This window comes from Calonectris borealis, chromosome 2 (genome assembly GCF_964195595.1).
Source record: "Calonectris borealis chromosome 2, bCalBor7.hap1.2, whole genome shotgun sequence".
NCBI classification, from domain to species: Eukaryota; Metazoa; Chordata; class Aves; order Procellariiformes; family Procellariidae; genus Calonectris; species Calonectris borealis.
This window is the reverse complement of record NC_134313.1, coordinates 44,898,338-44,919,900: the sequence shown is the minus strand read 5'-3', so window position 1 is coordinate 44,919,900 and position 21,563 is coordinate 44,898,338. Positions and strand designations below refer to the sequence as shown.

Below are 21,563 nucleotides of genomic sequence, written 5' to 3'. Positions count from 1 at the left end.
CATCGGCCAGGTCCTTTTCATTTGAGCTTATTTTCAGAAGATTCTTGTTTGTCGATAATTAACTTGCTTTAGTTCAAACTACTAGGATTTCTGAAATATTCCAGAAATGTCTGTCTCTGTGAGTCTAGTCAAACCGCAGTGGTAATCTGTGTCAGTCCGAGGTCATTGGACTCTTCTCTTTCTTGAGGACAGTAAGACGACATTTCCACGACTAGTCATACAGGTTTGTTTGTCCCATCTGCTTCCCTCATATAAGCCGGGTCCTGCACAGTGTTTCTGACTCTGCTGGTGCTCTGCCTCTCCATCCTCATCTTAAAGGGGAAGCAGAAGTCCTTGAAACATCTCTTGAAGTTTTCATCCAAAAAAGCATAAAGGATTGGATTGAGGCTGCTGTTAGTGTAACCCAAAGCAATACAGAAGTAATAGCTGGATATAGCAGCAGTACTGTGGGACACATCCCCTAACGCCTCAACCAGCACAAAAATGTGAATAGGAGTCCAACAGATAATAAAAACTGCCACAACCACAAGAACCAACCTGGTGATGCGGCGCAGGTTTCGATCTTTTTCTCGAGACCCTGAGAGAAGTCGTACGCTTTTAAGGCGCAAGATCATCAGAGTATAGCAAACAATTATAATGAGAACTGGAATAACAAAAGCAAAGACAAAGACACAGATTTTCATGAAGATGTCCCACCACACGTAATCTTTGTCTGGAAATTGCAAGGAGCATTCAGTGCTAGCAGTATCTAGGAATGAAAGAAGCAAGAAGAAAAGTGCTTTATTATTAGATATTCTAAACAATGTAATTATCATAGCATAAGCTAGGAAAAGTGATTATCATGTAATGTGATACTAATAAACGGAGTTATCATTAAATGACTCCAAGGAAAGCTTTCAATTACCATTGAAACTGGTTTTATGCAGCTGTCTCTAGAAATTACTTAGAGAGATAGGGGCTTTTTAAAATGCATAACATCATTGTATAAAATTTGTTTCCCGTGGGAGGATCTAAAAATGCAGATCACAAAAATAAAAATTTGTAAAGATGTCTCCATTTGAATCTCACTGAATTTAAAGCCAGAATGAGTACCATGTTCAATGGAGTAGAAATCTCATAATTATTATCGAACTACATATGCTTTTGTCTGTGGGCAGAGACAGATTTTTGGTATCATGAATGGTGGGAGCCGAATGAGGTTGTGATCATAGGAAGTTTTTGCCAATATATGATAATTGTGTAATAATCTTTTCCCACATGCCTTCTTCAGTGCAAATGGAATACACGTAAGTGCTTGCATTCAGAAAAACTTAATTCCTGGCAACAGCTTCTTTTCAGTTAAATAGAAGCAAATAAAATATGTGTGTGCGCGGAGTCAAATGTAAGCTGCTCTTTTTGCAGATCACGTGATTGAAAATTCAGCCTGCGCAGAGACTGCAGGATCTGGGCCACTGACACCAGCCCACTCCCTTTCTGACTGCCCATGCCAGGATTCAGTCACAGGCTGTCACTTGATTTTACATCCCAGAAATATTCCATCTGACAGGAGGCTGCTAACGAATGAAATATTTGAGGTTTCATTTGCTGACCTCATTGGAGCCTTCCAGCATATAAACCCTATGGAAAACCAAGAAACAAGATAAATGGCAAGGCAAGAGAAGGGGTAAATTTACAACTACTATCAGCAGTTAAACTCTCCTGAAGACAAGTCAAGGTAACACAGGGATTTTTCACTCTGAATTGTAGCTTAGATTTTATCTTCTTAGGCACTGCATTATTCTTCGGATTTTTTTCATTTTCCTTACTGAATTTGTCATTCCTCTACAAATTATTATGTATTGGCTTTTATTGAATCAGATTTAAGGGTGGAATGATTCAATATACTCTTGCACATCACTTTTTCATATCTGTCTCCAGCATTACTAGTCAGAAAAATTCCATCAAGCCATATTTCCCTGCTATTGAAATGCTTCACAAATCAAAATGATTTTGCAGAGAATTTGTTTTGAAAAACAGCTAGGGCGTGAAGTTATCATTATGGTATCATATAGACATATCCGCAGTTAGATATCAGAAAGATGTTACTGGGTGATATTGAATACTAACACATTCAAATAAAAAAGTTGAAATCAAAGCTAAATATTTTGAGGTTTTATTTTAAATAATATAACAACTAGTAGATGATTCTGAAAGCTGAAAAGTGAAAAGACGTATCTTTCAAGCCTGATGGAGGATGTTAAGCTGACAGCACAAGTATGACTTAATAAGGTCTTGACACTCAGTCAACTTTTCTAAATCCTTTATGATCTAGTTTTTCATAAGTGTAGTTGCTTTTACTTAATTTTATTCTAGAAATGTCAACAATCATCTTCAAAGAAGTTCTCACATTGATTATTACTGTTATTTGTAGTAGATCATGGCCCAGCAGCAGCAATAAAATCAGGATGCAGCTATAATATCTAGACTAGTAAAGCTGCATCCAGATGTGCAGTTCTGGATAAAAGTGAGGTGTGATCAGCGATGACTGTTCCAGACCATATCCAACTACTCCCTCCCAGAAGAAACTGCCTCTTCAGATCTACTAACATAATTTCATATATTTATGAAAATAATTAGGTCATGCTTGCTACATTTTAATATAATTTGCAGTTGGCAGTGGTATTTTAGAATTCCAAATTATCGAATACAAATTTAATGATTGTCTTACATCTCATTACAGTTTACATTCTGTGGAAAATCTTATTCTAAATTCATTAATATTCATGTGTTTCACTTGATATATATAATGCTATGAATTGTTTTATTTTCCCATTTACATTTTCCCAGTTTACAACTGGGAAACAATCAACAAAGATCCTTGTCATAATGCACAAATCATAATAATTTTCAGGAACTTTGGAAGAGAATAAAATCCAATTTTAATTTTATTCTTGTTGCCTGAAAAGATGCAAAACTAAGGACAGTGTCACAAACTGAGTACCTAAGATTTCACACTGACCTTTTCCACTCTGAAAGCCAAATATTCCAAATACATTTATATATTTAAGGAAAAATACTGCTGTATTTTAAAATACACACTGTATTTTAGTGTAAATATTTTTTAAAATGTGTTTGATAAGCTACCATTTAAGATTAATCTTAATCTTGAAATAGGAAATATATTTCTGTTACATACATTATTAATTATGTCACCTTCAGGTGACATAATCCTCTGTACTCAAATAGAGCCCTCATACTATTACTGGGTATACTAATAGTACCTCTAATTTTTTTCTTTTTTTAAGTGAACGATTCTTCAGCAAGAAAGGCTCCATTAAGGCCAGAGAGGGAATATTTACACAGATTTATTCTGCAGGGAAAATGTATCCAGAAGGACACCACTGGGAGCAATCCTGTGAGAACAAAAGGGACTAACTGAGAATGGGGTGGGAACTTTAAGTATAATCACTCTCCATTTGATGTTCAGTTGTTTAAATCTGAATCCAACAGAGGCCCTGTAGCATATAAACAACAACTATTTTAACCAATGTAATATAAAGTTTCAGTCCTGAGCTCCAGCTGTCAGGCAAAGGGAGGATCCTTGCTTTTCCCCTTCACCATTTACCAGCGCAACTCATGGACACGCCAGACAAGATAATTGGCAGTAAATGCTCAAGAGAGACCTTAGATCAGACAAGCAGGGCTAAACAGTAGGGGCTGACAAGCATTTGCCAATAATTTCCAACCTTATTTGGCCCAGCTGAGCTGCATATTGCTAGTCTCTGCTTCAGGAGAAAAAAAAAGGCTGCCCGCCACGTGGCGTGGAAAAGGCATTTAATCATTGCTGGCCTCAGAGCAGCCCCTTAATCTAAATGTGATGCTTTCAGTGAATGACAGGAATATTCTGCTAGTTAAGCACGCTCCAACAAAATATCTGACCGAGCCAATGTCCCATGGCCTTCCAGATTTCATATTTAGTGAGACAATTATTATTGCCAAATGAAGACGCCTGAAAGTGAATGTTTCCTGAGCTAGACATTGTTTTATAGAGTCTGTCAAAACTTTACTGGGGAGAAGAGTTACAGAACTGCAGATCAGGATACTTGAAGGGCTGAAAGGATAGTTTCTAGAGGACTCTCCTGTTACCTATCCACCAGAAGACCAACAGCAAGAACAAAATCTATACATCTTCAGCCAAATCAATCAGCCCTTGAGCAGCTGTTACTGAAATGTTTTGTTTGCATTCATCTATGCCAAACAAGTTTAACACACAGCATTTATTGCCTCTGCCTGATAAAACAGTGTCCTTACGTAAAGTTTACCATTTCTCTTGGGAGGAGTGAAGCCTTTCTAAAAGAAAAGGTTGTTAATTCAGGAACCTATTAGTCATTCTTCAAAACATTATTTACATCTCAAACAAGACTACCGCCAAATAAATACGCATGTCTTGTATTTTATTGAGCCATCCATAACAGATGGCCCCAACACAAGGACATCATTAGAGGCCTCAAGCCTTTTGAAGACACTGAGGTGCTCCTGCACTACTGTCGTGCTTGTGGGTATGAAGTATGTGTGTGTGAGAATGCTTCTCCCCTTTCCTTCTCAAGGAGGATTTCAAAATAAGATTAACTCCATAGCAGGGCAGTTTTAGTAATGAGTCACCAGTTGTAGGGGCTAAATCTGCAGTCCTTCATGGATTATAAATTTCAAGCAGAGTCTACAGGTAGTCTGCATAAAGATCTCATTGATTTTATGTTCTTGTAGTTTCTTCCCTGCCATGGTCTGTATTCCCCGTTCCTCTGCTGATCCTTATTCTCAGCCTTTCCAAGTTTCCATGTACATCCCCATCCCTTTTAAAAAAGAATTTGAGATACTGTCATTTTCGTACAATTTAGCTTCATTTTCTCTCTCCAGCTACTGACTTTTTTCCTTTCTTCACCACGCCTTCAAGTTCTGTGAAATGGCTGCTGATAATAAGCTCCCAAGTCTTAATACTAATGATAGTTTTAATATTAATACTAATGACAAACAATCTAGTTTCTGCTCTTGGAACTTCAGCAGAGCTACTCTCACAACACCTACAAAAAAGCACCTTAAGCCCAAATTTCAAGTTTCATCCTAAACTGGTCTTTGATCTGTCCACTATGATCAAATTCCTGATTATTTTCCCCTGGTGTTTGCTACTAGTTTTTCATGGTCTCATTCTAGCACGGACAATGCTTCAAAGTGCATTTTGCTATTTTAGATGGCAAAGGCATCTGCACTTAAATGGTTTATATGTCATACTGTGATGTTCCACAATATATTTCAAAATGTCAGAAATTTAGACATAATTTTTGAACCAAGGAATGTGGATGAACATCCTGAGCATGCACAAATTATTGAAAAAGGAATCAATCAGGTTTAGTCAATATTCCAAGCTACATTTTATGTCATTTGAGAAACAGAGACTCAGTTTTGAATGCCCACACTCACCCTCCCTGACTTTGGTACCTCCAAGAACTATCGCAGATATACCAACAGATGAGGACAATAGCCAGATACAGATGTTGATTATCTTCGCCTTGAGAGGTGTACGGAAGTCCAGAGCCTTCACAGGGTGACACACGGCAATGTATCGATCAACACTCATCATGGTTAGTGTGAATATGCTGGTAAACATGTTATAGTAGTCAATCGAAATAACTATTTTACACAGCACATCACCAAAGGGCCAAGAGTTCATCAGGTACTCGGTGCTTTGGAAAGGCATAGTCGTGGTAACCAGCGCATCTGCCATAGCCAGATTGAAAATGTAGATGTTGGTTGCTGTCTTCATCTTTGTGTACCTGAAGAACAAAAAAAGTAAGGTTTTATTATTTCAAAATATGATTATGCACATTCAGATATGTAACAGTCTATCAGTCAGGCTTTGACATATTTGGGTTTTTTCTGTCATTTCTAGTTTATGACAGAATGCAAGACACTTGGGGTAATAGTAAACACATTTGACTCAGTCTCTCAGCACCTGCATTAGCAGCTAGAACTTTTCACCATAGGCTAAACCAGGTATATGAACACATTTAATCTAATTAGTCAAATGCAGGTTTCAATTCTATCTTCTCAAATCCTTCTACAAGAAAATTTCATTGTCACATTTGCAAGTGATCAAAATGTTTTGTGTTTCCTTTTCTTATAGCTAACTGTCAGTGATTGTGAGCTTTCTGGCTTTGTTTTGTGGAAGCAATAGTTATCCCATTCTCCGGTAAGAATCCATGTTAACTGTTACATCTGCTGGGCCAGATTGCCTCTTATACGAAAGTTCCTCTTCCTTGAATTCACTGCAATGATGCCAGTTTATACAAGTCTTAGTCATTTCCCTTCTTTGCTCCTTCATTTCCAATTTCTCCTCCTTTCTTATCCTCAGCTTTTCCCAGTCCTTGCTTTTGTGACTGCTAATGTAAAAGATGACTATTGTTTAAGTAGGATACCACAGTGGGGGAAAAAATGGTCATAGCATTTTTTCTGCATCCTTTAATTTCACCAAAATGAAGCCCTTGTTTTGTCTAGCTGGTAAGAACCTCAGCCTACACAGAAAAATAGGATCACTTTTTTTGAGACAGCACCCTGCTTGGTTCTGCCCTGATGACAGTCTGACCCTGGGGCACAGCCTGTGTCCCAGGGTGTGGAGGGCCGCTTCCAGCCCTGCCACGGACACAACAGATGAAGGAGAGCCAGTTAACATAGGGATATACTGAACTCTCCTTTCTGAAATGCTTCCTCCCCCTAGTTACTTTTGCTCATTGCTATTACTTTATTTTGAGATTCAATGACAGATTTTCCTTCTCAAAACTGTTTCACCCACTTATTTTGAATGTGTATCCAAACTAAAAGGTGCATGTACAACACACACAGAAACATGTCTAGCTAGATTTTGATATGTATATTTTGATATTTTGATTTGTATAAATTAATAATTTATAGAGAATATATAAGATTTGATCAGTCCAGCTAATGAACTTGTAGGGCAATGTGTTTCTTTGCCTTTAAAACTTTGATGTGTAAAATAAAAAATAATTTGAAAAAAAAGTGTTGACAAAATGTGCCCAATGAGTAAATTAGCTGTTAATTAAAATCTGGGCAGAAATGTCATTTTATGACCAACATGAAACATTAAAAATAGCATCAGTTTTTCCAAAACACTCTAATTACGACTTACTGAGAAAATGAAACCAAATGCTGTTTGAAGCATAGAAAAGGGAACTGCAAGGGAAAAGAAGGTAAACCCTTCTCACCCAGATACCATACCCAGGCTCACATCTTGAACAAAGCCATAGCCAGTGGAGCATTAGAAATACCTGAGCAAAGGCAGCCAAAAGGAAGCAGTGACAAAAGCTCTACGCTGTGGCGTGACGCCCCATGGTCTAGATCCCCTCTGCCCCGCTTTGAGCTTCTCTGAGACCAAAGGCAGAGCAAGGAGGCACCCGCCAGTCAGAGCAGGGCTGCTGCCCCTTCCAGATCGTAGAATCATAGAATCATAGGATCATTAAGGTTGGAAAAGACCTCTAAGATCATCGAGTCCAACTGTCAATTCCTCAAGAGGCCCTCCAGCAGAGTAGGCAGTCTATCCTGTAAGTCAGGTTATAGCCCATAAGGCACTGTTCAAAGACAAATATGAGAGTATATAGCTAGGACAAACAAATATAAGGCACATTAACAGACTAGGAACTTTCCTTCTGGTAAAAAAAAAGCAGATCCGAGCGCATCTCAGCTGTAATCTAAACACTCAGATTCACTAAACACTCAGACTGCAAATCTGTGCTAAAATGGACTAATTTCCATTAAATGTCTGAAAAGAAGTAGTAAAAAGGTGATGTTACTTCTATGCACATCACTGGTGATATTTGGAATTGTTGTCTTGTTCATATTGCAAAAAAAGACTATGAAAAGTTGGAAAGGATGCATAAAAAGCACCTCAAAAATAAGTGAAAGGACTGAAGAAAATTCTTACTTAAAGAGCTCAGCACATTTAGTTTATCAAAAAGAACACCAAGAGGTGACTTGATTACAGTGTCTGAAGACCTCCGCAGGGAGAAAATAGCGGGTACTGAAGAGCTCTTTCAGTCTGCAACAAAAAGCATAACAAGGACAAATACGTAAAAGTCAAAGCCAGACAAACTCAGCTTAGAAACAACGACAGATTTTTCCTAACAGCTAAGGTGATTATTATTGGGAACAAATTACACAAGAAAGGAGTAATTTTTCCATCTTTTGATGTCTCCAAATCAATGTCTGCTGCTTTGCAAAGGGTGTGCTTCAGTCAAATACAAGTTACTAGACTCAATACAGGAATATTTAAATGAAAGTCAATGGCCTGTGATAAGCAGAGGTGAAGTAACTAATAGTTCTTCTGAATCATTACTTCTGTAGATCTTTAAGAACTTCCTCAAGGGTTTGGATAGGGAAAGTTTGCTTTCACATATAGAAGAATTATTTTGACCTTTTTTCTTTAAAGGAAATCACAAAAGTAGTGAAAAATAATTAAGAGGATTTTATTAGCCTTGAAAAATCAAATATCTGAAAGACTTTATATCTGGCATTTCCTGTTCCTTGCAACCTTAATTCAATTCTTTTTTGTGTATGACACTGTGACTTATATACCATATTTTCCCAGTACCCCCTTCCCTTCTCCCCCCAGCCTTCCAGTGGCAGAATAGGAAAGACCCTCTGTAAAATTGAACTAGTTTTTTAGATAACTTCAAAACTCCAATTTGTGAAGCTGCAACATAAAGAATGTTCTCTGTATATGTACTGCTTATGTTATACATGTGAAGTGAGCAATTTTGATTTTTTGGACTATACAACACATGCACATATAAGAAAATTAATTTTCCTCACTACTATTGATCTAATAGGAAGGATGTCTTGTCATTCACAGGTAGTAAGAAACATAGAATCATCCCAGCATCAGCATTTAGACAACTTCCAATGTAACCAAATCAAAGCTGTATATGGGAGTGAAAATATAATGGGGAAAAGAAAAACCCACAGTCTGCCATTCCTCCCATAAAGCTCTGTGAAAGCTTTAGCTCATTTCAGGAACACATATGCGTATAACAATCCCAACTTTGATAACCTTACCTCATGTGCCTCTAGTGCTTCCCCACAGCTCACCAGCCTGGCAGTGCCATGACTAGCTGGCCTTGCCCAAATCCAGCCCAGTTCACAGACCATAGAGGTCTTGCACCACTCTGAGCCAGACAAGGCACTCGACCCCTTTTCTGCCAGACTTTGAACAAGAAGGCGGGAGACGGATAAATACTGCTCCAATAAATACATTACATTTAGGCAATCTGTGACCCCAGGCACTGCAGAGGGATCATGTGTACCAAACTCAGGGACGAAGGGCATGCTGGTTAACCTCAGCAACACTAAGTGCAAGCACATTTTGCACTGATGCAACCTTAAAACTCACTGATCCACACTAGTAATTTAAAGAGCTTGATTACTTTCACCTGAAAGCATTGGCCTCCATGTAAATGAGATGTTGGCCTTTAAAGTTATCAGGCAATATAGATTAAATCATACATTCACTTAGAAAGTTCATAAAATTCAGAAATGCCTTTCAGAATCTGGACTCAATCATCCAAACTCATTTTAATGTTTTTAATTAAACACCTAAAAATTATTAAATGCCTGCATGCCTCTGAAAATACGTGCTTGCAGGCTTAATCAAAAGTCCAGTTAAAGTACTGCAGTGACTGCTGTTGCTGTCAGACACTTTGAAGTGGACCCTGATAGAGTCTTGACTTGAAGACGAGATGAAGGATTTAACTGCTTTTCTGCAACTCATTCTATTGCACCAAAATACAGGAGGCAATATTTTATGTGATTTGGGCTTTTCCCACCATACCCTCCATTCACCCAAATCTGCACTTGAATAAGGCCAAAACAGTGATCGAGTAAGGGAATCTTGTCTTCCTTTTCAAAATTAAAAATATTGATCAAATATCTGAATTTCATTTAAGGAAAAAATACTGCTATCTGATTTAATTACTCTAGTGGAACAGATAGGGGAAACCTGATCATAACTACAGCATAGATGGCATAGTGATAATTAACAACAAACATTTTCTTAGTGTCTTTGAGATATAACTTTCAAAGACCATTAAAATATTTATAAACCATTGTTGTATAAACTGTTCATGGGAAATCCTGTGTCTAGAAAATGGTTTGTTAAATACTGGGGTTTCATAACAAGATGACAGCTTTTCTAATACTACGTAGAAATGGAAGGTTCTCCTCTTAAATCAGGTGCTAGAATCTAATTTCTAGAGGCAGAAAAACCTCTGATGACTTAAGCTATTTGGTGGATCTCGAGACTGCTTGTCAAGCTATAAGCAGGCCTCAAGCCTCTGTAGACTTTAAATAACTGGAAGATATATGGAAACCCTGCAGAAAAACATCAAGAGGAAGAGTAAAACTTTGGCTTGGATCTATTTTTTGGATATATGACGAGAGTTTTTAAGGTACAATATTTGAATGATATCTACTTACATGTCAAAAGTAAAATTCGCAAAACTATCACAACTTAGGCTAAGTCCACTGTCCAAAAGTTCTTTGAGACTGACTTCAGACTGACTCTTAGAAAATTCCCCCTATTTCTCAGCTGACTCATCATTACTGTACTTTTCTTTCTGGAGCAGAATTTACTTTGAACATTTTTTTTACACAGTAAATAGGAAGAAATCACACCTCCAGACTAAGCTTATCAATGAAATTGTGGTAACAGAAGAAGGAAGCAGCTATTAAGAAGTTGGTATGCTTTCAGAAAAAAATCAAAATGCATTACTAAATCTGCTAGTAGAGCCTGTTAAAGTTATTTCTCAAGCAGAGGAGAAGAGTGTGATTCTAAAGTACACTGTAACATTAGTAAAGCTAATAAAAGCTGAGAAGAAGGATCTGATCAAATTTTTTTCATGTAACTGTAATAGGCTGAAGTGTTCCCTGCAGAATGAAATGAGGGATGGGGAGGGGAGCAAGCCTAACAAATATACTACAACAACATTCTCCAGTAGCAGAGTGAAAGTACAAAAGCATGAAATACAACGAGGTATAACAAACACATATTTTTGGCAGATACCCGAGTCAGTGAATGAAAATGAAAGCTAAAGCACATCTAAAAGCAAATTGCAAAAACACCTATCAACAGGATGCAGGCTCTGTTCCATTAAGTTCCTCTGAATGAAGTATATGGAGATCAAGCAGCTGAAAAGCTTAGCCAGGAAAGCTCTAAATCTTAAGGCTATATTCAGGGCACACTCAATATCATACTGCGTCAGAACAGGGGAAGAAAAAAAAAACACCAACCCAGGAGGATCTGTTCCAAACACATACCATGTCAAAAGGATAGCTCAGCTATCTTTTGGATAAGTCAATATACAAGGCTTATGCCAATATGAAACAAAGACTGAGGTCAATTAAAGAATGTAAAAATCAATATGCTGCAGTTTCCATGTTCATATTGGATTATATGATATTACCATATTTTGAGTGACAGTCAGAATTTAGCAGGGGATAGGACCTCGGAAAACACTTTAAAAAAAGGCAAACATTGTTACTGCACACATTTAGAGGTCGCCTGTCTTTAACATCACAATTGTTAGGAGCCTACAAAAAATTGTACATGTTGCCTACAAAATAGTATCCTAAAGTGGAATTCTCTTTATTAATAAGCACCTGTAGGTACCTATTTTTAAGTGGCTTAAAGAAGAAAAGCATGATCTTGTCTTTTATTCTCCCCTCGGGGAGCGTAATATACCTGAATGTCAGAAGGTATCATTAAAATCCTTACAATTTACCACTACCATTATTCCTCTGAACTAGCCATAAACTGAGCCTGAACAAGATCTTGCAGATTTAGATTAGATGTGGAAGCTTTCCTTCTTGAGCTAAAGAACCAGCTTCTGAATTATAGAAGAGAAGTGCAAGTCTACATATATCCTGGTCAAAATGAAGAAAAATTCATACTACTTAACAAAAATGAACTTTTTTTCCTTCTTCTATGATAAGGACTTTTAATATTTTTATGTGAGCTTAAGACCCTCTTTTTGAAGAAATATGCTTAATGTTAGACCCACCAATACTGTGAAATTTGTGCTTCCATGATTCTGCTAGGGGAGCTCAGAGAAATGTCAAGGTGCTCTGATTTATTGTGGCTTAAACTGAAATAGTGAGAATGCAGAATTTTACAAAATCAGTACCTTAACCAGAACCAGTACATCTAATATTATTATTGGAGAGCCAAGACAATTAGCTTAGACTACGTACCTAATTTTTTGACCTCTATGGTAAGTAAGATGAATTTAGACCTTGTCAAGCAGCTGACTCTGTCTCTTGAGAAACTTTATGCTGCTGCAGATGTTTTCCAGTGACCAGTCATGCTACAGGGAGTTCCCAGGGTGTTACACAGCCCATCCTAATACTTACTTGCCACAGGTACATTGCCCTAGTGAGTGCTGAGTCTCTGTCTCTGGTGACATCCACCTTTCCCATTGTTCTTCTTTCTTGGAAGGATTTTTTTTTCATGAAGGACATGAGCTCCCTTAGGAGAGCAAAGTGCTTCCTATGTATTTGAGGGAGAGGGAAGTGAGTAGGATAGAGATTGTCTGGCACAGAGAACAAATCTCTTGCTCAAGGTGACAGGAATAGCAGCTCCAGCAGAAGATTTTTCAAGGTCTTACTTTCCCTCTTATTCTTTAGAGAGGCCCTGATCGCCGTAGCTAGCTATGTATGCAGAAGTTGGTTGGAAGCAGCCAAATGTTATTGAGCATTTGCTTCCCCTACATGTTTCTGCAGGAGAGAAATAAGGAAAGAATTCAGAAATCTCTCACGCAGGGGTCTCAGGGTGTGGGCATCACTCTTGTTCTCAAAACAAGGCACCTGGTCTCCACCTTGCCACAGGGATGAATAATAACTATCATTGCTGGGAGTGTTTTATAAGACAACTACACACTTGGATGTGTGCAGACCTGAATCTCTGGTCAGCACTCCTGTAATAAAGTTGAATGGGAGACAAGGGACTTCACTCTATAACAAGTATAGGATTATGTGGTAAGGCAACAAATGCATATATCAATAGTGAGCCAGCTCAGGGAAAAGTCATCAGTCCCTCATAGGAGGCAGTTGGGAGGCTTTCTCTGGACTCTACCTATTCATCTGTTTTCCTCACCTGCCTCAGAGAAGCCCACAGCACAGACCAACTGAACACACGCTTTCCCAAAGGAGATGATACAAGTGAAATGAAGGAAACTTTAAGACACAGTCAACTGAACAGCACAGCTGATAGCTTCCATGGTGAAAATATTCTTCTTCTCCTGCGCGCTTTAACAAGTCAGTCATTCTGAAAGGCATGTGTAAGAGTAAGTCCTGATCCTGTCCGTCAGTCAGCAGCACGGTAAAAAAATTTTTCTAGGTGTGAACACTAAATGAACACTGAATATCTTGTCTGAACTAATGTTACCATGCAGATTCCCATCTGTCACTACTGAAGGAGGCCTTTCCCAGTTGCCTTATGGTAGCCACAGTGGCTAGGCTACCTGCAATGCAGTGGGAAGTGGATTTAGCTATGTAATCAGTCAGCAAATATAAAATCCTCTTTCTTCCCCATGCAGGGTAGCTAAGTTTGGGAACCCTAGATATTCACTCATAATGGACTGCTGAATGGTACTGACTTTTGGAGCAGAGATGAGCAGCCAGGCAGAGCACCATGTGTTGCATAGGTGGATTGGTGTGAGGAGCAGAGAAAACAGAAAGGTTCTGCACATTTCCTTGCTATGTATTAGTGGAAATTCATGTGCTGAAGTAAATCATTTTAGGCTCTCATGCAGGGAAGACAGAAGTTTCATTGTAAATAATGTCTCAAAACTTAAAATTGCAAACTGCCTAGTATTAATTTTCACTTCCCTGGGGATTAGAAGATGAATATAATGAGAGCTGAACCCTCTGGCTTCAGGAGAAATAAATATTTCAAAGATGATACACAGGCTAGCATGCACACTTCCCAATAGGACCATGGAAATGATGTGCACTTTTACATATTCTTTATTTATATTCTTTTTACATTTTGCAGAATGCCAGCATGGTCATACACTCCTCCTTCCATGTCCTTGTTCCATCCGCACACAGCCCTTCCCCACAGCTAATTCAGTTTGTGCACTCACGTCTGTCAGTAGACAAAATGACATTCATGCTGCCATTTCCTCGTGCCTCTCAAACTCCACAAAAGAGACTAACAATAAACAAAGCACAAAGTCTTCCCTGAGGAGAAGAGCACAGGGTTCACACTGCAAGAATTACCTGATTCTTATAGATGGGAGAACCAAAACAGAGACGTGAAGTAAACTTCCTAGAAGTAGTTTATCAAAATTTTTCTGGATGCTTTTCCTTTAGAAAGCAATATGTATCTGAAATCAAAACTCTTCTTGGGAACTCATCTGTTTCAGAGAATTTCACTTAAGGGACAAACTAATCACAGTGAGAGTAGGCAAGCCAGGAAGATTATCCTCCCTTGCTCTTAGCGCATCCCAGGCCATCCAAAGTCACCAAGTTAAGAATTTCCAGCCACCACACCCTTTCAGCAAACTCAAAATCCTCTAGTGGGAAAAAACAAATGAAGGGCTCCCTTCACCAGTAGGGCTTAGCCAGCCTGCCCCTCCTAACACCATCTCCACACTGTGCTCCCTCCCCACGCTTTGTCCAGAAGCATGAGTTTCCCCACCACTCTCCAGGCTGAGGACAGGCAAGCTATCTCAAGCTTTCTGCCTCGCCAGCAGCCAAACTGGAACGTTCTTGTAGGTTTTCACTTTCTGCCAGTTCAAAAGGGCTCCCCGTAATTTGTCTTGCTTCCAGACATTGATTCCAGTTACGCTTTTCTCTGAAATAAATGACTGCCTGGCTGCTAGCCCAGCGGAAGTGTCTGGATGGATACCAAATTACTTTTCAGAAGCCAAAGATTACTCACTATAAGCTACAGCCTCTCTCTAATACTGTCTCTAGTAAATATTTCTTCCAACCCTTTCCTCTGCTCTCTCTGCTTTTTCTTATCATAGCATCTGCTCTTCTTATCATAGCATCGTATTGGGAACTCATGTTGAGTTTCTTGTCAGCTTATAAACCCCGGTCTCAGTCATTGTCTAGCAGGGGATTAAAAGTATTAGAAACATTCAACTTTTGTTGAAATGAGCTGTGCTTGTCAAACTACCAATACTGTTTTTTAAACATGTCCTCTTCCATGTTTCCTGTTACCCTGGTGTTTGTGCCATCTGTAAAAGCTGTTGGTAATGATCAGTCTTCGAAGTTGTGATGAAAATTACGTCAAGTTTGGCCAAACCCTGCAGAACCTATCAAAATTACCTACATTCAGTGAGGTAAGACCAGATGCTCTTTGAGGTCCTGTGATGAATTACTATCAATCCATTTGATACCTCTGTACTGATAATAGTAAGGTGTCAGATGTTTAATCGGGTAAAAAAAGGCAAAAAGCCATAAACTTCACAAAGTATAGTACAGCTCGGCCTTTACTTTTAGCAGCCAAACCCTTGGTTTCATACAAGAATTAAATCATACCAACTGCAAGTAATAGGGAACAGGTAATTCAGTTAGGTTGACTCTTCTGGAGCTTCATTCTTCATTTCAGAACAATATTCTTTCCAAACATAAATTAATAAAATTAGAAAAATAATTTAAAGCAAATTAACAAGTAATCTTTTGATGTTATCAAAATCTATTATTGATTTAAACCAATATATTGAATCAATTGCATTTTTGTATACTTTTTTTATATTTTCATTCTCGTTTGAAATGAATAATGGAAAAGATTTAAAAACAATCTGGAAAGGAGTCGATTTTATATAACATTTCTTAATAGACTCTTCTTGTTACATAAGATGCCCCTTGCTCAATGAATATAAGAACAAAAATGTATTACTAGTTATATTTTTTCTTCAACATTAGACTAAGCAGAGGAATACAAGCTTTCTTTTTTCCCTTAGGAATGAATCTACATATCTGTGACACAGGCTCTTGTTAAAACTGTTTTTCAATGTAGAAAATTATTCAGTTCACTGGAAGCTTGAAAGATAATTTTAAAAGAAATACAGGATTGGCTATTCAGGATCCTGATGATAGCAGCTGCTCTCAGTAAATGACTTCAGGAGCAATGGGAGTAAGGCACATACATAGAAAAAGTGAATCTGGAGTGGGTAAGAGAGAGCATGTCCCAGAGTTTTTACCAGAGTATGTTTATGATAAGGGCAAATCCATAGTTAAAGTTCTAACTTTAGTCAGGAGACTTTTCTTCCCCTCCAGCTGTCACAAGAAAGTATCATTTTCTTTAAAGCCAGCAGTAAATTTTAGAGAAATAAAGTCAGGAGGGAGGAGGAAGAAAGGAAAAAGACTTTTTGCTTCCAAGGACACATAATTTTGTTTATGAACCTCAGCCAACTATTTCAACTCCAGAAATATCTTCTAAGATCTCAGAGGTAAAGCTAATCTCAAAAGAAAAGGTTCGGGGTTGAGATAGATTATGATCATGCCAAGACACACATAGCTCTATAACTTTACTCAGGTGAGGTCAGATAATTTCACCCCGTTTCTACAAACCCATTTCATGCCTCCTCTCTTCCCCCATAGAGGGAGGACTGCTTCCCACATAGTACCTGCATTTCCCACGTGCAAGAGGCAGCGTGATGCCCTCTCTCTCTCTTACTCTCTCCCCAGGAAAAGCAGCAGCCACAGGAGAGCGTTACATCCCGTGTGCCATGGCTCGGCGTGAGCGAGGCACTGTCAGCCCACCCGGCTGGCGGCTGGCCTGACAGCAGATCCCCTGGGGCTGGTACAGGTGCCTCACAGCTGACCCGAACACGGGGAGAGCTCCTGCAAACCACCCACACCGGGAGAGCCGACTGCAATGGGCGTGCGAAGGGTGCAGGTTGCATACTCAACACGGAGCTCTTTCTGCACATTAAAAATAACCACTCTCGATGTGCCCGAGGAGCATGGGGTGCTTACAATCGTCCTGGTCTTGCTCTGTTAGGATTTTTAGTGATCGGGCTTTGGGTTTTAAATCTAACTGTTGCTGTGTGTTTAAAGACAGCAAATACCAGTATCTCCATTTTACACATGAGGAAACCAAGTCACAGGGACATCAAGTGACCTTCTCAGGACAGGACAAAGTGTTGAAGCCTGGTAGTAAAACCAAAAGAAGAATCCAGGTCTCCTGAGACATGGTTTCACAGGCCACCACCATACTAAAGTACCATTCCCACTCTGCCTTCAACACAAATCCCTATTCACAGGACCTGTACCAAACTCAGCTACCTTTCTTTCAGGAGCTTGTACATGTCGTCAAAGTGCTGTTATTTTTCCCTCTGAGGGAACTCCGAGAGGGTTTCCCCTCTCAGCAGAAACACACCCCACCACACCTGAAGGAGATTTCAGACACCCAGCTCTCCGCACACAGGCTGCTGAGATGCTGACTCGATGGTGTCCACCAGCTTCTTCAGCAGCCCTTGTGCAGAAGTAGCAAAACTTCCCCTGAGGGGGTATTAAAGCAAGGAATACGCCAAGGCCTGCCTACGCCACAGCTTATGGCTGAATTTCAGCCTGTTTCTGAGGCATCTCTAGACTATTTGGAGTCTCCTGAATCTGCCACAGCATTGACACTTCAACAGTTTCACTGAAAGTCTCAGACCATAAGGGACCTTGTCTGTGTCACCCAAAAGGTGACTCTGTCAGCCCTGAAGTGGTCAGGCAGCTGGACTAGATGATCATTGTGGGTTCCTTCCACTGAACTATTCTAACAGTATCAGGTGTTGTTTAAACGAGCAAAGGGAGGAGGAGCTGTGCCTGCCTTGCCTGCCGGAGGTCAGAGGGGGCTAGGAGGAGGAGAGCACATCTGGAATTCAGAGAGATGAGAAACGGCAACAGGGGGCCTCACACAAACCCTGTGCTCAGCTGGACGGTAAAGAAGATGCGCAGTCCGTCCCCATCCTCCTTTAAAGTTGTGGCAGCTGGAGGAGAGGCAACGTGGGATGGCTGGGGGACACGATCCCCCTCTCCCTTGCCACCTTCTTTCACAAACTTCCCACAGATCTTGGCTTTCCACACAAAAAGACATCACTGTAGGCTGCATTTTTCAACGGGTCACGAAAATGCATCTTGAGATGCAATGATGCAGAGAGTGGATGTGAGGGAAAGAGAGAGGGAGATGAGATGTTAGGACAAAAATGAAGAAAATACACCTCTTGCATGAACATTTGGAATATTTCAAAATCATAAGAAATGTTTGAAACTGTAGGTTTGTGTATACATGCACTTCAGTTAATGATTCTAGCAGTGTTTAAAGCATTTGCCACAGAAAAAAACTAGGAGAGGGGGATACTGAAAAAAAAAAAAGAAAAAGCAACAGGTGTTTTGTCATGCTTATTTATTTGTTTGATCATGTAATCAAGATGGACCAAGAGGAAACTGAAGCAAAAGGCTAATGTAGGAACCGGTAGGAGAACGAGCCATAGCTAGCTAGACCCTCACAAAAATAATCTTAGGAGGGTAACAGAAGGAGAGAAAAAAGGAAATACATATGCACCAGTATAATCCACACATGCTAACTTTTAGACTCTGGTTAAGTTTCAATTTATTTCCACTGCCCAGGCCAGTTAATCAACTATCATTGTTAGTGACTGATGGCTTAGAAAATCTCTGCCTTTGCAGCTGTGTGTGTGTCAAGTATGGACTCTCTATTCTTGCAAGAGAAATACAAAAAGAAACGAAATCTCTACTCTGAATGAAGGGCAAAAGGGCATGCGGGGGTATAAAAATTACAGCATCACAAAGCTGGAGCAAACCAGTTTCTCCACATTGACCACAGATATCTTAATCTATTGCACTGACTATTAAAGGGGATTTTATTTCCATTTTTCAAGAGTATTCACCTGGTTATAACTCATCTTTTGTAAAGCACCTCATCAACAACTTCACTGCTTCTAGTTAACTTCCCTCTATATCAAGTCTGACAGTTTTTTCACCACCCTGCAATTGCTTGACCCTTATCATGCATACTTGACTAACAAGATCCCTTTCAATACCTCAATTTTTGTTTCTGTGTACAAGCTGATTTCATTTGAGCAATGAATACTCCACAATTTTTTTTCTCAAAATTTTTTGCAGGATTGAAATGGACTGTGAAGCAAGAGTCCAAAAAGTTGCATGATTTCAGTCCTCTTGGTTGCTCGTTATCATCCTGCTGATCTGCGCTGTCCAAACATTTTTATAAATTGCAAATGAAAAGGACAAAAAGAGAGAGAAATCATAGTGCAAGCTAAAATATACACCACTACACAAGTGTAAGTGCAAGTGTAAGGATTGGTGCATTTCACTAGAGTGGTTTAATATGAAAAGCTAACAAACACAGATATACAGCTTTCTCCTGTTTCCTGAAAAACAATAGGAAATGTATTTCAGCATCAGCTTTGCTGTCTTCAGTCCAACACCAACAACCAGAGTTAAACACCACTGGACAGAGAAACAACATCCCTTGCTTTACATTAAGCATATCCACATATCTTTATTGTTTCCTTTTTTCCCCACCTTGTTAAACGAGCCACTGGGTGACAAGGCAGCAATGTATAAGTGTCCACGCGACTAGACACATAAGCCATCCCTCCGGGATTCCTCACAGGGGAAAAAAGCTGCCTTGCAGAAGTTTCTTCCACTCCAGCTTCCCCCTGGATGCGAGCAGCCTCTCATCCCTAGAGGGCACCCGATCAACGCAGCTCCGGGGCACAAAGCGCCTTTCCCGCAGGCTGCAGGGTTTATCACTTTTAAACAGCTTCCCCCTTCTGTCTCTTAACTGCACATCCAGGCAAACCACTGGGACTGGAAAGGTTTGGGTCATTCCAGCTACTTTATTCCAGCTCCTCATGTAAGCAATCCCAGAGAGCTTCCATGAAGTACCCCCCTCCCTCCACTGCCAAATTTAGGGACAGCCATTTGCACCTCTTCCAACAAGTACTCCTAAGCCCCTTACCTTATGATGACAAACATGACCAGAGAGTTTCCCACCAAGCCGACAACGAAGACCGCCGAGTAGACAGCAGTGATGATGATGGGGATAGCGGGGGAGATGCTGGTGTGGTTGTGCTGGGCGTCCCCGAAGGCCCCGGTGGCGTTGCTGTCGTAGTCCGTCCAGCCCAGGAGCCAGCTGCTGCTGGTGCTGGGGGGGCGACAGGGCCCCGGGGAGCAGGTGGAGTCCGGCTCCTCCCGGAAAATCTGTACGGGGGCATCCATAAGGGCACAACCCCCACGGGCAGGAGGGAGACTGGGAGGAGAGTGCGGACAGCAGGAGGCGAGTACGCTGGAAAGAGGGAAGAGAGGGAAAGAAACAGAAGTGCTATCGCAGCCACCGGACTTTAAGACCTCTGAAATTTGTATGTGTTAAGGGGAGCTCTGCTGTGGTGGGAACTGTAATTTGCCAAGCAGAGATTTAAGCAAATCACATTCATATTAAATAATGACAAGTTTTACATCTCGCTATGTAATGGGTAAGTGCTGCTCCTCCAGGTGCACAAGGAAAGTTTTCCTCCACTTTCAGAGATTGCACAGAGAAACAAATCAGATGGGAAACAGCTCAGATCCACCCCCACACTTTAACCCTGTCTTTCCCATCCTCCATATTTTAAGTCAAACTGTATCCTAATGACAGGGGCTCCTTACTGCCTAAGCTCTGCTTTAAAGTGGGGGGAGAGAAACCCACCACCTCTCTGCACATCTGCCTTGACATCCTGCCCTGAGTTATTTTTTTCCCGATCCCATATCTGCTTTCAAAGAGAAGACACATTAATGACACAAAATACCTCTTTCAGTACAGGAAAAGGAGGGGAGTCCTCAAACAGATGTTCTTCGCAGGAAAAGAAAAAAATAAAGCAGCTCCGCTTGGCTCCTGGAAGTACCACCGACCTTCCAGGACTTTTGAACCTGGGGCACCTGCGCCTTCGGAGAGGTGTGCTGGCAGCGGAGCCGATCCCCGGGCATGAGCTGCGATGTGGTAGCAGCAGTTGCTGCTCTTCCAGCTCCCACCACTTCGCCTTTTCCCTCTCAGGCTCCCTCTGGCTGCCTCTCGCTCTGCCAGGGCTCCAGCAGCACTCTGCACTGATGCACACGTTCTCCTCTGTCTCTGTCCCTGCAGCTCAGAAGCTCACATGACTTCTGTCTAAACACTGAGAGGCAGATAAATTAAAAGAAAAGCAAAAAAATAAGTTCTGCAATGAATGAATGCTTATTTTTAACACATTTTTCTGAGTTGCCTTTCCTCATTCCCCCTGCACTCCCAGGCCTCAAGCAATGATCCTCTCTGCCTTATTGAATCCCACATGCTTTTACAGAATAGTAGATGCTGAATAAAACAGAAATTTTCAGTTTAGATGCCTTGTCTGGTCCATCAGCTCTTTCGTGCCTCAGCTTCACAATTGTGCATGCAATACGCTTCTCGCTGGGTGGCTGTGCCCCTGTTCCTTTACACCTGCAACTTGGAGGAAAGTCAGAAGCTG

At 40.3% G+C, this 21,563-nt stretch overlaps 1 protein-coding gene across 2 annotated transcripts; it reads right to left on the bottom strand.

Annotated features, from left to right (window-relative positions):
* Window positions 1-215: 215 nt before the first annotated feature.
* OPRK1 (opioid receptor kappa 1) lies at window positions 216-20,304 on the bottom strand. Of its 2 annotated transcripts, none has more exons than XM_075140658.1 (3): window positions 20,045-20,304; window positions 5,455-5,807; window positions 216-748 (listed from the first exon to the last, which is right to left on the bottom strand). In XM_075140658.1, exons 1-3 carry the CDS (start codon window positions 20,302-20,304, stop codon window positions 216-218), a joined length of 1,146 nt encoding a protein of 381 aa, XP_074996759.1. The 2 variants fall into 2 exon arrangements, with proteins under 2 accessions (XP_074996759.1, XP_074996760.1); XM_075140659.1 differs by having other exon boundaries at window positions 216-738; window positions 5,451-5,807; window positions 20,045-20,220.
* Between the last annotated feature and the right edge of the window lie 1,259 nt (window positions 20,305-21,563).

Bases quoted from the DNA above. Each gene is read 5' to 3' on its own strand.
- OPRK1 (XM_075140658.1), bottom strand. From the start codon at position 20,304: ATGGATGCCCCCGTACAGATTTTCCGGGAGGAGCCGGACTCCACCTGC. The intron at 5,808-20,044 runs GTAAGGGGCTTA...TTTGTTCTTCAG, and splicing joins GTCATGTTTGTCATCATAAG to GTACACAAAGATGAAGACAG. The intron at 749-5,454 runs GTGAGTGTGGGC...TTTCATTCCTAG, and splicing joins AGGTACCAAAGTCAGGGAGG to ATACTGCTAGCACTGAATGC.